This window comes from Platichthys flesus, chromosome 15 (assembly GCF_949316205.1).
Source record: "Platichthys flesus chromosome 15, fPlaFle2.1, whole genome shotgun sequence".
NCBI lineage: Eukaryota > Metazoa > Chordata > Actinopteri > Pleuronectiformes > Pleuronectidae > Platichthys > Platichthys flesus.
Window position 1 is genome coordinate 1,333,423 of NC_084959.1, and position 14,977 is coordinate 1,348,399.

Sequence of the window (14,977 nt, forward strand, 5' to 3'; positions counted from 1 at the left end):
CTGTGCTCGACTCCTCTTCATTAAGATCCATAAATTACTCCCCGGGAAATCAGAGAAAGATTCAAAAACATGATAAAGTCCTTGTTCGGCCCCTTTGTCAGAATCTGAGTTCTTTCTGAGCCTTTGTGCGATCTTCCCGTCAAGTTTGATAGAATCACCTTCAGGGGTTTTTGTGAAATCTTACTCATAAACACAATAAACTGAAAACTGGGTATTTATTGGCAGATAGATAGATGTTGATCTCAGATGCTTTAACTCATAGTTTGGGTTTGACAATAGGTTGCATGTGGTCACATGGACAAGATGGTTAAAAGAAGTAGAGCATCAAGCAGCAGAGGTCGGTGGAGAACAAATCAGAGCTAAAAGGAGTCGGTTCAGGTGAAAGTCTGTTAAATAGTTTTGTGTAACCAACGGTCCAGTACACAAACAACCTCATAGGCTCAATGATGCCTCAGGTTCTCAAGGTCCAACACAAAATGTTTGATCCAACACAAAGAAATGAAATTAAAAGTTTCATGAAACATTAGAACAGTGATTTCAAGGTGTGCATGGACCTGGCTCTTTACACAATGAAGCTTCGTCCTGAAAGTTCTTCTTCAAACCGCGTCACAAAGTTTCAGAACCACTTCAATGACGTCTTCATATTCTGTCTTATTACGATGGAACTAAGCCTCAACACACAACCCTGGTGTCCACAGACTTTGGGTCGTATGCAGCTCATCATGGATTATTCATAATGTTCTAATGTGTCTGAAATTTAAGGGAGAGTGTGTGAGTGTGTGTGTGTCTCTGTCTATAGGACGTTATCCATCCTAAACACTGAGCTTGTCAGGACCAGTGCAGCTGATGGGGGCCGAGGTCTGGTTCTAATGGTCTCCTGGTTCAGGTTGAGTTGGAGTTAGGTTTAGTTTCCACAGTGAGAGGAAGTCAGTGCCGTGTCCTCACATGAACAGCTGTGTTAAATTCACAACTCTCCATTCACCCTAATAAAAGCTTTAGAGTCGTGTCACACATCTCCTGGCAACCCCCACCTGGAGTCCTCACGGAGGCCGGGTTAAGAATCTGCTCTAATTAAGAAAAGTCCACCATGACAACGAGCCGGCACCAGTACAGCTGCCAATCAGAGCAGCCGCTCAACACCGGAGGAGATGTGAAGTGAAACAAGGACGTGTTGAGCTGGTGGAGAGGAGCCGGAGGTTAATCACTGAAGTGAAGATCACAGACGTTCAGTCAGAAACCAACAGAGGAGGAAACGTGATTCAATTAAACAATAAAAACAAACATGTACAAAGATCTTATGAAACACATTCTGCATAAAGTGACAAATGATCAAGACACAGAAAAGATTTAAACTAGGTCGTTGTAATTAAACATACAACTAGTTATAGTAACTATAATGTTAATAAACTGATTTATGTCATCAGAACTAGATCAAATATTTAAGATAAAAGAAAGAGGAGTTGTTACAGTAAATGTGAAAAAGAAAATGTCTTCAAGCTTACGTTGATGTTAAAGACTTTAGCTTGAATAGTTTTTAGAGCGCATATATATATATATATATATATATATATATATATATATATATATATATATATGCGCTCTTGACGGTAAAGAGAACAAGTGAGTTGTTCTGAGTTCTAATAGATCACAGACAGAGAAGCACAGACAGACGAGTTTCACAGACAGAACACACCGGCAACGACTGTTTGAACTTCACGTCCTGAGAAAATTACATCTTCAGCCATTTTCTACTGTTTTTTTCTTTGTAATTAAAATTGACTTCTTTCCCCTCAGGAGATTTGAGAAAAAAACTACTTTTCAAATGAGCTGCAGCAGGAAGACGTCTCAGCCGAGGACACAAACAAACGTCTGTGTCCACAGCGAAGAGACGACAGACACAGATTCCACTGACACTGGATTGATCGCCCGCTGGCTCATTTTGTCAAAACTCATTTTTCGTTAGGTCGGTTCTGTGAGTCGTAGGATTGAACCTTTTCAGAGTCTTTTGTCCTTTGTGCACCGTCGCTGCCCGAAGCCACAAATTGATCCTGAAGACAAACGTCACCATGAAACCTCCAGTGACTCAGGCCACCCAGGATCCCAACATCATGACTTTCTGAAATAAACTACTGCTCTGGATTGTTAGTATCACTCTTCAGTCATCATTATCAACGTGAGGTTCAAAGGCTCATGGATGTCGGTCACATCAAAAACTAAAGTTTAGGTCACAGTAGATTTTAAGCCACTGAAACATGGACCAGCAATCCAAGTGGTGCCTTTGACCACGGACTCTCTGAAGGTCCAGAACAGAAGAGGTCTCCTTGTTTCAGATAACACAGAGTCCAGGTATCGTATCGATGGAGAATCTGGAATCTGACCATCTCCATTATAACGGCGAGACCTTCACAGAGCGATGACACTGATGACATCATCAGCACGAACAGTGGAACTCGGATTGGGGGTGTTTAGGTTTTGTTCTTGTACAACATAAATCTACACAAGTCACACAAGAACACTTGAACGCACAAAGCACAGGCAGCTCTCTGGAACTCCTGAACATCACTAACTGCTCTCAGCCAAGTTTAACACAACTCTGTCCCCTCAGACCAACACACACACAGACACACACTTAGCATCCAGAGATCATACAGACAATGGAGGTAGTGATGAAACAGCAGCTCCTGTGGGAAGAATAGAAGGAGACTATTGTGCACTCAGTGAAGCATCGTGTGTACTCAGGGTCAGACACACACACACACAGACACACACTCCTCTCAGTAACTCACTGCACAATCTCCAGCGGCCTCATTACCAATATCATATAAATACATAGCCTGGGACCTTGATTTGTTCAATAATTCAGCTGCTGCTGCGCCGCCTAAGGCAAGTCTGGAGGAAGGTGTTAGTACAGAGTGGAGAACACAAATCCTCTGTGTGTGTGCGCGTGTGTGTCTGTGTGTGTGTGTGTGTGTGTGTGCATGTGTGCATGTGTGTGTGTGTGTGTCTGTGTGAGTAATAGAGTTGGGTAATCAGATGAATACATCAGGATTCGCCGCTGGACTAAATCCAACGCTGAGTAAAATTTCCTTGATTACACAGATTTTTAAAAGGACCTGGATTTATGAAGTCAAAGAACTTCACTGTGATGAGCCTCAGAAACACAGGGTCATAGTACATGTTATTTATACAGAGCTTTTAAAGTACTTGCACAAACAAATGATACATTATTTAGGAACATTGAGACGTATATATTCAATAGCGCTGAGCCCATAAATACACAAATAGATGAGCAACTACAAGGAGAGGGAGGAGTTCTCAGTTCTAAATACATGAGGCCTGTGGTTCAGTTTGTAAATTCTCTAAATCAAACTTTAAGAAACATTCACCACAAAAAGCAAAGCTGACGCATCATCCTCTTGTAAGGTGGAACAAATCTCATCTTTATCAATCAAATATTCACCTTGAGCTGAACTCTTTTTGCTCTGGTTTGGTCTCTACCAGCTGTGTGCGGAGAAAACACGGAGAAAAGACCCAAATGTAGAAACTAAAACTTAAATCAAAGATTCTCTCTCGGAGATGATTCAGTTAAATGTTGATAACCAGAGAGAGAACAAGTCCAAGAGCCGGCAGCAGATCAGAGTCCAGAGAATAATCCAACGTTAAAAACTAAAATACTCGTCTGAATCGGTCCAACACGTCAGGCTGGGACGAGGCAGGAATCACAAATCATAAAAAAGTGTTTTGTGTAGTTTTGCCACAGATAGACAAAGATTTATTGTGATACTATATCATTAATGAAGCTAGTAGTTTATATACTTTCTTACTCGTACTAGCCAATTAAATACAGGTCCTGTCGAGCATCAAACTTTGACCTTTGACCTGTGAAACTTGTTGTCCCTGATGTCCTGCACAGTGTGTTTGTGTGTGTGCAGGGGAATCACCTGAAGAAGAGGAGGAGGAGGAGGAGGGAAGAAAAGTGTAAGACAGAAAAAGATGAAGAGACTCAAGGTCCTGCCAAAGATGGTTACTTAATTTTAGCATCTGAACTTTAACGTTTAGTGTTTTACAAGGATACAGAACCTGTCTGTGTGTGTGCGTTTGTGTGTGTGTGTGTGTGTGTGTGTGTGTGTACCTTTGTGTGTGTGTGTGTCTGGTTGAATTTAAAGTTGTACAGTGTTTTGTTTCTTTTGGCCGAGTTTGGAAGCACATGTGAATAATTCATAATCCTCCTCGACCTCTGTGGGAACCAGCAGGGACGGCAGCAGCATCAACTGAATATGAAGCTCAGCTCGTTCTTCACCTCCTCAGCTCCTCGTCATGTGACTGTTCTACCACTCAGCACCGACACAAGGGGGGGGGGGGGGTGGGGGGGTAACAGTTACCTGTGACCAAACATCCAACCACTGTGAGTCCAAGTGAACATCAGTTCCACATTTGGAGAAATCCCCTCGAGGAGCTCCGGAGATAAAACGTTAACAAGAAGAAGAAGAAGAAGAAGGTGTGAGGTCATAGTGACTTTGACCTTTGACCTTCAACCACAGTTGTTGTAGTTACATACGTGAGATATTTTACTGCACGAGTCAAACTCCATAAACACAAGATACTACTGAGGTAACCCTGATGACATCACTGTGACTGGGTTTCATATAAACGAGGCAAATGTTTTTAATTATGACCTCGATCCTCAAACCTCCGTGACCACGTCTGTGTCACGTGACCACGCCGGTGTCACGTGACCACGTCGGTGTCACGTGACCACGCCGGTGTCACGTGACCGCGCCTAAAGACACGACCCCGCTGCCCCCCCGGCTCTCGGTGACAGAGCGTCCAGTTCCACGATGCTTCAGGAGATGTGGAGATAAAGATTTCTCCTTCCGGCTCCCGGCAGCTTCATCACTCGGCTGTTCTGTCGACTCGCCGCCGCCCTGCCGGCCTCTCCTCACTCCTCTGCCTTCACCTCCTCCCTCGCTCCTTCCTGTTCATTCGTCACCATCAGAACTCGCCCTCTTCTCCTCCTGCCTCTGGATTCATCCCGACTCCATTTGCTCGTCTCTCGTCCCTTTCTCATCGCACCTGTCGTCCCTCCTTATCTTTGTCTCTCTGTTTCCCTCGTCTTCCTCACTTCCTGTCTCTTCCTCCATCTCTTCCTTTCCCTCACGTTCTCTCGCTGATTTGCTTCCTGTCTTCTCCCGCTCTAATTTACCTTACCTCCCTTTCTGTGTCTCTTTGTTTCTGTCCGTCCTTCGTCCTCCCCCCTCGTAATCTCCTCTGTCTCCCCCCTCGTCTCCCACACCTTCTCCTCCTCACTCCCTTTGTGTCTTTCAGGCTGAGACACGAGGAAGAGTTAGAGACGGTGACAGACTCAGTAAATCCCCCGCCGACCTCCCACTGCATTTAAATTCTCTAATCGAGTCACAAAAGGAACGAGGCGATGAGCTGGTGCCTTATGGGAAAGGTCAATCTGCTAACCAAACCCCCCCCCCCCCCCCCTCTTGTCCCTCGCCACTCGGTAAAAACCCGTCGTGTCATTGCCCCGGTGTCTGGAGGTCACTGTACTGCGCCGCACGGCCTCACAGGTTCTGTGTAGAAATTAATTGGCATCGCGGCGACACATATGAGCTTATTATCATAAGGCCTCATGGGAGGACACCTCCTGCCACCAGTATGCAGTGGGAAGCCACTGGGAACGTTTGAAAACACCAACTGGTTTGGATGAGGTGTGCTGGTTATTCTCAACAGTGTTTGTGTTTCATAGGAGGAAAAGAGGAGGAGAAGAGGAGGATAGGAGGAGAACAGGAGGAAAAGAGGAGGAGAAGAGGAAGAGGAGGATAGGAAGAGGAGGAGGAGAAGAAGAGGAGGAGAAGAGGAGGAGAAGAAGAGGAGATCAGGAGGAGAAGAGGAGCAGGAGAAGAGGAGGATAGGAGGAGAAGAAGAGGAGGAGAACAGGAGGAGGAGGAGAAGAAGAGGAGGAGGCACGAGAACGATGAAGACGAGTAAACCCTTATTTCTCAAGGCGTCTTCAGTCTCAGTCGATCTCTTCATCGTTTTCCTTCCTGATGCGTTTACAGCTCGTTTCTGAAAAGTCTGGATCCAGCGTCATCCTGTGAAATATCACGTTATCCTGTGTTTGAGTTTCTGTTTCTCAGCTGCTCTGGAAAATATGAAAATTGAAAACAAATTTGATCTGAGAACTTTTAAATCTTCATATCAGAGCGTCCGACTCTGGAACATTCACAACAAGTGTCATCTGTTGAATCCTCCTGAGAACATGTCAGCAGGAGAAACACAAACCAGTCCAGATGAAAACTCCTCCGCTGGTGAATCACGCTCTTCTCAGAGACGCTTGTTTTTATTTTCACTTAATTAAAATTCAGGCAACGATCGTTTACAAATGAAACAACTGAATTATTTTGCTTTTAGATTTAAATGGTTTATCGTTGTCTGTGACTCACACATGTGCGTCTTTGTTTTTCCTCCCTGTGCCCCCCCCCTTCTCTCTCTCTCTTCCTTCATATTTCATTCTCCTGTTCCTCTCTCTTTTACTTTTCCATTCTTCCCTCTCTCCTGCCCCCCCCCCCCCCCCCCCCTCGTCCTCAGCCTCTCCCTCTCTTCCTGTATTGCTGGCACCATTAACTGGCTTTTTCCAAAGTGGCCTTCAGAAGCAGCTGGATCGCCGCCGGGATCCTCCAGAGACGGGCCAGGTCGTCATCTGCCCCTCTCCTCCTCCTCCTCCTCCTCCTCCTCCTCCTCTTCCTCCAACCTCTGCTTCTCCTCCCCCTCCTCCTCCTCCTCCTCCTCCACACATTTGAATCTAGTTTGTTCTCATCTCTCCTTCGCTCGGCCCACTTCTACACTTATCTCCCCACTTCACTCTTCTGCATCTCTGCCTCCTCTCCTCCTCTCCTCCTCTTCCTCCTCCTCCTCCTCCTCTTCCTCCAACCTCTGCTTCTCCTCCTCCTCCTCCTCCTCCTCTACAAATTTGAATCTAGTTTTTTCTCCCTCCTCCATCGCTCGGTCCACTTCTTCACTTATCTCCCCACTTCACTCTTCTGCATCTCTGCCTCGTCTCCTCCTCCTCTTCCTCCAACCTCTGCTTCTCCACCTCCTCTTCTTCCTCCTCCTCCTCCTGCACACATTTGAATCTAGTCTTTTGTCCTTCCTCCTTCGCTCGGCCCACTTCTACACTAATCTCCCACTTCACTCTTCTGCATCTCTACCTCCTCTCCTCCAGCTCTCGTCTTTTTCCCCACAATCCATCAGGCTGTAAAACCACTCCTCAATCTCTCCTGACCATCACACCATCAGAAACTAAACTGGGATGAAGATGAACGTCTCTGCTCGCTGCTCCTTCTCCCTGACCTGCTTTTATCCACATGTTTCTCCCTGGGGATGAAAACAAGATGACACTGTTGTCCGACATTTAAAAAACTGGGTCTTTATTTTGTCTTTACTTGTTTTACTCAGCCACTGTTTGGCTTCAACACTCGATTGACTTCAGCTCTTCTTCTACTCATCCATTCATCCGCCTGTTTTTCTCTCAGTGTGTTTCTCGCCCTTCGTGAGTCTATGTGCGTCGAACCAGGTCTGTCCTCAGGGTCTCTGATCGTCCTCCGTTGTCTTTCAGATCTGCGTTTTTAAAAATACATCAGTTTCCAGCAGGTTCTGGATCAGGCCCCAGCTTCTGCACTCGTGAAGACTCTGCGTCCTCACAGTCAAAATCCAAATATTCCTCCTAAAGATGTGAATGAAATGAAAGGTTCTCACACAACCTCCCTGAGGTTAAGTGTTAAAAACTGGAGATTTAGTTGGTGTGTATAATAATATGATGGTGTGGACTATGAAATAGGAAATAGGCAGGTAAGGATGTTTTATCAGCTGAAAGTCTGAACCAAGATTTGTGTGTTTTTTCCATATTTTAATTTAATCTGGTTCGATTTGGTTTCACATTGTAATTTGCCCCCTGCAGGTTTTTATTTAGCTTTTGTGTTTTAAAAAAAGGGAAAATAATAAATTATCCAAATGAAAACTAACAAATTCTGTCACGTGTGTAACTGCCTGATTTCAAAACTAATATGTAAGTGAATCTGTGACTTCAGTGCAGAAGGAGTTGTGTGTTTGTGTCATGTTTTCTTCCTCCTGTGAGTTGTTAGAGATTCTGAGACGAGCTGCCGTGTGTTCGTCTCTTCGTGCTTCACATTCTCAGACGTTTCCAGGCAGAAGAAATGTCACAGGAACCTGTTTACTTCACCTGGGGAATAACAGTCCTCAGTTTCATGCCTCGTGCAGCAGATTGTTGGCAGCTCGTGTTGTGTGGTGTCGTCGGTGCCGGATTGTGTGTTTGTCTGGTGATCAGTGACCTCAGGCCGACCTGTCAGTCAGAGCCTTTTGAAAGGTCTGGCTTCCTCCCAGCTGTTTCCTTTCTCTCCTCTCGCTCTCTCACCTTCTTCACACAAACACCACTGAGGTTCTTTGTTCTCTTTTCACTGCCTCTTGCTTCAGGATCATTATCCTGCTGATGCCAGACAGTCACATGAGTGGAGGTGCCTGCTCATCCCAGTGTTAAAAAATACATATTCACTGCTTTTAAGAAAAGTCTGGAAACTGATGAAATAAGCTTATTGCTGGAAAACACAGAATCAACTTCCTGTGAGAATGAAGCTTGAATTAAATAAAGAGCGTTTGAATGTGAAAACTTTAACACAAACTTCAACATACATCCACACGTGTCGGCTGAATATTAAATGCACGAGTTGAAGAAGTGTTTTCATCCCGGGGGAGAATCATTTTACAGCTTTTGGGAAAAATAAACATCTAAAGAGACGTGAGAGTATTTTCAGGTCTGTCGCAGCATGTGAGCAGCGGAAAAATATTAATAGTTCTGGATATGAATGTAAATGGAAGTTTGAATCAAGTCGAAATGACCCAGATTTGCTTTTGTGTTAGAGATTATAATCTCATATAGAAGAACAACTTCCAGGTTTAAAGAAAACAACCAATCAGAGCTTGAGTCCTTCAGTATGTCCACCAGTCACGTCCTCGATAGCGTCACAGTGAGCGTCCTCTTTCAGAACGTCTCCCCTGGTAGAGCTGCCACCATGAGGCTGGACAGTGTCAGTCTGTCTGTGTGTCCCTCTCCCTCACTCCTCCTTCATCACCCGGTCTTTCCTCTCAAAAAACATCTTAAACCGCACCAAACAATATCTTTTAAACATATATAATATATATATATTTATTTATGAATTGTTCTTTTTCAGAAAATCCTGATTAAAATAGTTTCAAGCCTGGAACCTGAACCTGGTGCGAATCTGTGTGGGTCGCTCACAGCTGGAGCAGAAAACCTTTAAGGTGAAGTTACACTTTAAAAACACTTTTGCACACACACAAACACACACGTAAACACACACACACACTCTGTCTGTCCTGCTGCCAGAAACATTCATCAAACCACCAAAACCAGATTAGTTCACCAGAGTGAATCCAAGACCTCAGATAAAAATGTGTATGTCTCTGACGAACAGAAGAAAAAGGTCCTGCACAGTAAAAGATGTGAACTCCCTCAGACGCTGCACAATGACACACACACAACACAACCAACATGCACATAAGAGTATAACACACACACGCGGAGAGACGCACACTTACCTCAGTGTATGAGTGTGCTGATGCAGAGTTTCTGACCGGGTCCGGGGGATTTCTCTGACCACCTGAGAGGAGGAGGAGGACAAAGACAGGGTCAGCATGTGAGGGACGACTGGTCTCTGAGCTGATCATCTCCTCCCAGGACCTCATCATTATTTCCCAGGTTTCTCCAATCAGGGAGTGCTGATGTGGGATCACACCTCTCCTACAGTCATCGCTTTCATTACAGAGAGAAGAGGCAGAGCCGCGAGGGGCCGAGGGAGCGGATCAGCAGAATCCTCCCAAACAGAACCCTCACACGTGAAGCTGGTCGCGGCTCAGGAGACGGGTTCCAGTCCCACAGCCCTCGTTCAGACCAGACTTCTGCTGCTGTGAGGACTTTTCCTCTGTTTTCATGTTAAATCACCGACCGGCGTTTAGCAGCGTTTGCAGCCGGCGGCTAAATATTAAAAAAAGTGACATCACAGAGCTTTATTTACTAATAAGCACTTTATGAGGTAAACTCCTGTTGTGGTTTCACTGGTTCTAACCGACCGGATGGAGGAACAGAGGAAATGAGAGGAGCTGAAGAAAGAGAACGTCAGGTTCTCTGGTGACTTCAGTTCTGTCAACACAAGAGAAAAGAGAATAAGCGACTTAATAACTCGGACCAAGCTTCGATCTTAATTCTGTGAAAACAGCTCCAGCTCTAATATCCGGTTTCCACAGCTTCTTATGTCATTAGAGGAGAAGCGAAGCACAGATGACGCCCGGTGGGAGCCGGCCCACGAGGTCCCGGAGTCTCGACAGGAGACGGTCGATGGATCGAAGTCCTGTTGAACTCGTGCAGACGTATAATGATCCAGCTGAGAATCAACCTGTGGAGCTGATGCAGATTCACGCAGCAGAAATGATGAGTCTTTCTGACAGGTTGTGGCACATTAATCACTTCCACCTAGGAGCCTAAAACTAAACTAAAAGCATTTCTCCGTCTCTGCCTCCAAACTCCGGAACAGTCTCCTGCTCCACATCAGTTCTTGTCCCACTATTGAGGATTTAAATCTAAATTAAAGTCCCATCTTATTAATCATATTTCTTTCCTCGTCTTCTGTGTCTTCTTCTGTCTAACCCTCTTATATCTCGCCTGTAGAGCTCTTTAAATCAAATCAGCTTCAAGCATGTTCACTTGGGCCTGATTCACAATACCTGGGTGGTTTGGTATTTTTTCCATGATCACGTGTTGAAGTGACAACTAGAGTGCAAGCGGCAGTTCTCTGGTACGATGACACTAAAGCTGCAAAACATTTACCTTCAGTAAATCCAGTGCCAGCGAGTGCAGAGCCGTTATTGACACGGGGACACACCTTGATTGAGTCTTAATGATCCGCCTTCAGGTCGGGGAATAAAGACACAGTGCGAGGAGTCGGAGGCTCAGCGGAGACGAGCAGCAGATGGACGTTTAAAAGAAGTGGTCGAATCAGCAGCTTTTACTTAACGGCAGCTCGTGAAAACACTTTGAGTCTCAGTGGGTGTGAACGGAGGCGAGTGTGTGGATTCAGAAACTTTAAACTCTGCTCGTGAAAAAATGATGAGATGATGTAAAACACACTGTTCTGCTCGTGGCGTCCAGTTCCCTGTCATATGGTTCATAAAGGTTTAGAGCCACAGAACCAAAAGCACCAGTTCAGCCCTTTTACATTATTGTTCTAATATATGATTATTAATAAGTCTATTATAATGAGTGAGGCGGTGGTCTAGTGGCAGAAACTTGGACTATGGGCAGAGAAGGTCTCTGGTTCGTCTCTGGTTCAACTCCACGATGAGACAACAAAAGACGTACCTGGATTGATCTGTCCAAAAATCCAAGAGTCTCCCTACCCTGTCTAGTGCCCCTGAGCAAGGCACCTTACTCCCCCAACATCTGTGCAGCAGAACTCTGAATTGTCTCCCTCAGGTCAGCAGGAGCAACAACTGTACTTTAGACCATAAAAACTGTCAGACAGCTTTAAAAAAAACAAAATTATATTATATCTTAACAAAATGTACTGTTTCACACAAATACTTCATCATGCATTTTCTGAGTTGATTTTCTGTTTCACTCAACTCATAAAGAAATCATCAGAAGCAGAATCTTTCTCTTTGAAAAAACTTTAATTGATAAATCCTTAAAATCTTTTTTAAAATCGGGAGGGGGGTATATTTCTGATTGCAACTGTACATACATCGTACTCTCACGGCTGTAAAAAGTTAGCCTACTGTATACAGATGAACTTAACATGAACATGGCTTCAGTGTGACAAGTAATCAACATGCTAGGTAACGACAAAGACGTTCAACAACAACACAAAGTCATAGGTTTACTTTTCAGACGACAATGTTCCCAACCAGCTGCATCCAGGCTCCAGCTGAGCTCGACTCGCCTCCTCTGGTTTTCAACTTCCTTTAAGTTCCCTGTTATTGATTAACTTCTGCAAAAAAAGTGTCAACATTTCCAAAATGAATGAGCTTAACTCGTGGAAAGTTTCCAGAAAGTTTCCAGAAAGTTTCCGCCCCTTTGCAACACTCATCAGGATTAACACAGGTTCTAAAACATCACACAACCTGATTTCTACATTGATTTAGAAAACAACAGCAACATCAGTTCTTTCAAACACATTCATGTCAGTGTAATTATAGATTTCTGTCTTTACAAAGTGAGAACTAAATATGTGTGATGAAGGAAGGTCAGTGTTTGATTGACAGCTGATCTCTGCGGAGCAGAAACGTCACCATGACGAACTTTGATCAACAAACATGGAGACAAGAGAAGTTAAAGATTTACACACAGAATCTAAATCACTGCTTTAATGACTCAAGTCTATTTGAGTTTACAGAACTCAGCTGTGGATCCAGAATAAACATGAACTCCAGCATAGAGAGGCTGAGTGAATGTGGTCTGGACTCTGTGGAGGAGAGTCATGGTGTCAGAGACTCTGTAGAAGGACAGAACACCTGCACTGTGATCCAGGTACACTCCTACTCTGGAGGACACACGACCTGACACTGGAGTCTGGATGTTGTTGTAATAAAAGTAATAACCGTTTCCATAACAACGTAATGACCAAGATTTATCATTGGATCCAAATCGACATTCACCTGAGTTTCCTGCTCTGCTGATATTCTTGTATGTGACTGCTACACCAACTCCTCTGCTCCCAACCTCCACCTCCCAGTAACAACATCCAGTCAGACTCTCTCTACTCAGGACCTGATAACAAACAGTGAATCTGTCTTGGTGATCAGAATAAGACTGATCTTCACTCATACATGTCACTTTTCTGTTTCCCTCAGATAATAACAGCTCTGTGTGTGCTGTGTTTTGATCCAGTGTGATTTCCTGTGAATATCTTAAGAAGTCAGCTCTGGTCTTTGGTTCTGGTTGTGGCAGTAAAACATCCACTTGAGACACAATCTGTAAAATCTGTGTCTCTGTCTCACTCAGAATGTCCTGTAGTCGACCTCTGACCTGGGACACAGCTGCTGTCACGTCCTCAAAGTACCTCAGAGGACGGGTCCTGAAGCTGGATGAGTGTGTAGATCCACTGAGTGGTGACAGTGAGGGGTAGTTGTGTAGAAACTGGTTGTGGTCCCCTGTGTCTGAGAGCTGCTTCAGTTCCTGGTCTTTCCTCTTCAGCTCAGTGATCTCCTGCTCCAGTCTCTCCTGAAGCTCTCTGACTCGACTCACTTCAGTTTCCTGCTGGGATCTGATCTGCTGCTTCACATCAGAGCTTCTTTTCTCCAGCAGACGGATCATCTCAGTGAAGATCTCCTCACTGTCCTCCACTGCTTTATCAGCAGAGCCATTGAGGGCCTCCTCCTCCTGTTGAAGCAGCTTCAGGTCTATCTCTGTGTCCTGGACTCTCTGCTGGATGGTTTGTCTCCTCAGCCCGAGCTCTCTCTGCCTCTCAGTCCTTTCTGCTGCAGCTGACACTGTGTCGTGGTCTTTATGTTCCTCCACAGAGCAGAGATAACAGATACACTGCTGATCAGTGCGGCAGAACATCTTCATCACCTCGTCGTGACGAGAGCAGATGTTCTCCTGGAGCTTCTTCGAGGGCTCCACCAGCTTGTGCTTCTTCAGTGGAGCTGACTGAAAATGAAGCTGGAGGTGATTTTCACAATAAGAGGCCAAACAATTCAAACAGGACTTGAGAGCTTTCAGTTTTCTCCCAGTGCAGACATCACAGGCCACATCTTCAGGTCCAGCATAGCAGTGATCAGCAGGAGCAGCTTGGAGTCCAGTCTTCTTCAGCTCCTCCACTAAAGCAGCTAACATGGTGTTTTTCTCCAGGACAGGCCTCGGTGTGAAGAAGTGTCTACACTGAGGACAGCTGTAGCTTCCTCTCTCCTCCCCTTTGTCCCAGTGGGTGTTAATACAGCTCTTACAGAAGCTGTGTCCACAGCCAGTAGTCACTGGATCCTTCAGTAGATCCAGACAGATCGGACAGGAGAGTATTTCCTGCTGCGCCATTTCAGCTGCTGCCAGAGACTGAAGAACAGTTTCACTTCCTCTGAACAGAAACAGATCTCTGCTCCTCCCCCTCTCGTTCACTCCCTGCAGTGACTCAGCTCCCACAGTTCCCAGCTTGTTGTTCACTGGTTCTTACACTGACACACCTATGAAGGGAGGAGACACACACATGTCCTGACTGGGAGGAGCTGGTTGTGTTTGAGGAAGAAGTTGTTGGTGTTTCAGGTTTTACTGCATTTCACAGCGGCCTGTTGTCACCTGGTGTTAAGAGGAGATTCAGTGAGAGGCAGAGTGTGTTCTACGAAGAATGAAAAACTAACAAAGGAGAATAAAGGTTAAGTTCAGGTTAAGGTCGTCTTTACTGTCCCTGAGGGGCCAGCTGGTTTGTAAACAGTTGTCACTCACAACCCATACACATCATAACAATACATACATACACAAAAACATATTAAAATGCGTGTGTGACAACCACCAGGACTCTTTTCTTTCTGAGGGTTCAGATTTGACCTGTTTCATGCTCTTATTTTGAGTGTTTGTGTATTTCTTGTTGTATGTTCAACACACAATGGAAGGATGGACATGTGCACCCATGAATCAGTCGGATTATTTTCTCATCCTCGGAACTTTAAGTCGCCAAATGATCAAACATCCATTAAGGAGAATGTTTAAAGATCCATTCCCGCGCTCTGCTGAGAAAGCGCCGCTGTAACATGTTCGACATGTTAAACATCCCATAAAACCACTGCCCTTTGTACCGGGACCTGATTGGTTGACATTTGCGGTGAGCAGTAAAGTTGTGTAACAGGATGTAAAGGAAACTCAATGACGGAGGAACGAGGGCGGCAGGAA

At 45.0% G+C, this 14,977-nt stretch overlaps 2 protein-coding genes across 2 annotated transcripts in view; both read right to left on the reverse strand.

The window, feature by feature from the left end:
* The window catches only part of sgcd (sarcoglycan, delta (dystrophin-associated glycoprotein)), a 102,084-nt gene extending 92,380 nt beyond the window's left edge, over positions 1–9,704 (reverse strand). Inside the window, exon 1 of the mRNA XM_062406674.1 lies at positions 9,643–9,704. The gene's annotated coding sequence lies outside the window, so the exon portion shown is untranslated. The remainder of the gene's footprint in view (positions 1–9,642) is intronic.
* A 2,058-nt stretch (positions 9,705–11,762) lies between these two features.
* Positions 11,763–14,232, reverse strand: LOC133970130 (tripartite motif-containing protein 16-like). The gene has a single exon (XM_062406967.1). It carries the CDS (start codon positions 14,126–14,128, stop codon positions 12,476–12,478), a length of 1,653 nt encoding a protein of 550 aa, XP_062262951.1. The 5' UTR covers positions 14,129–14,232; the 3' UTR covers positions 11,763–12,475.
* Between the last annotated feature and the right edge of the window lie 745 nt (positions 14,233–14,977).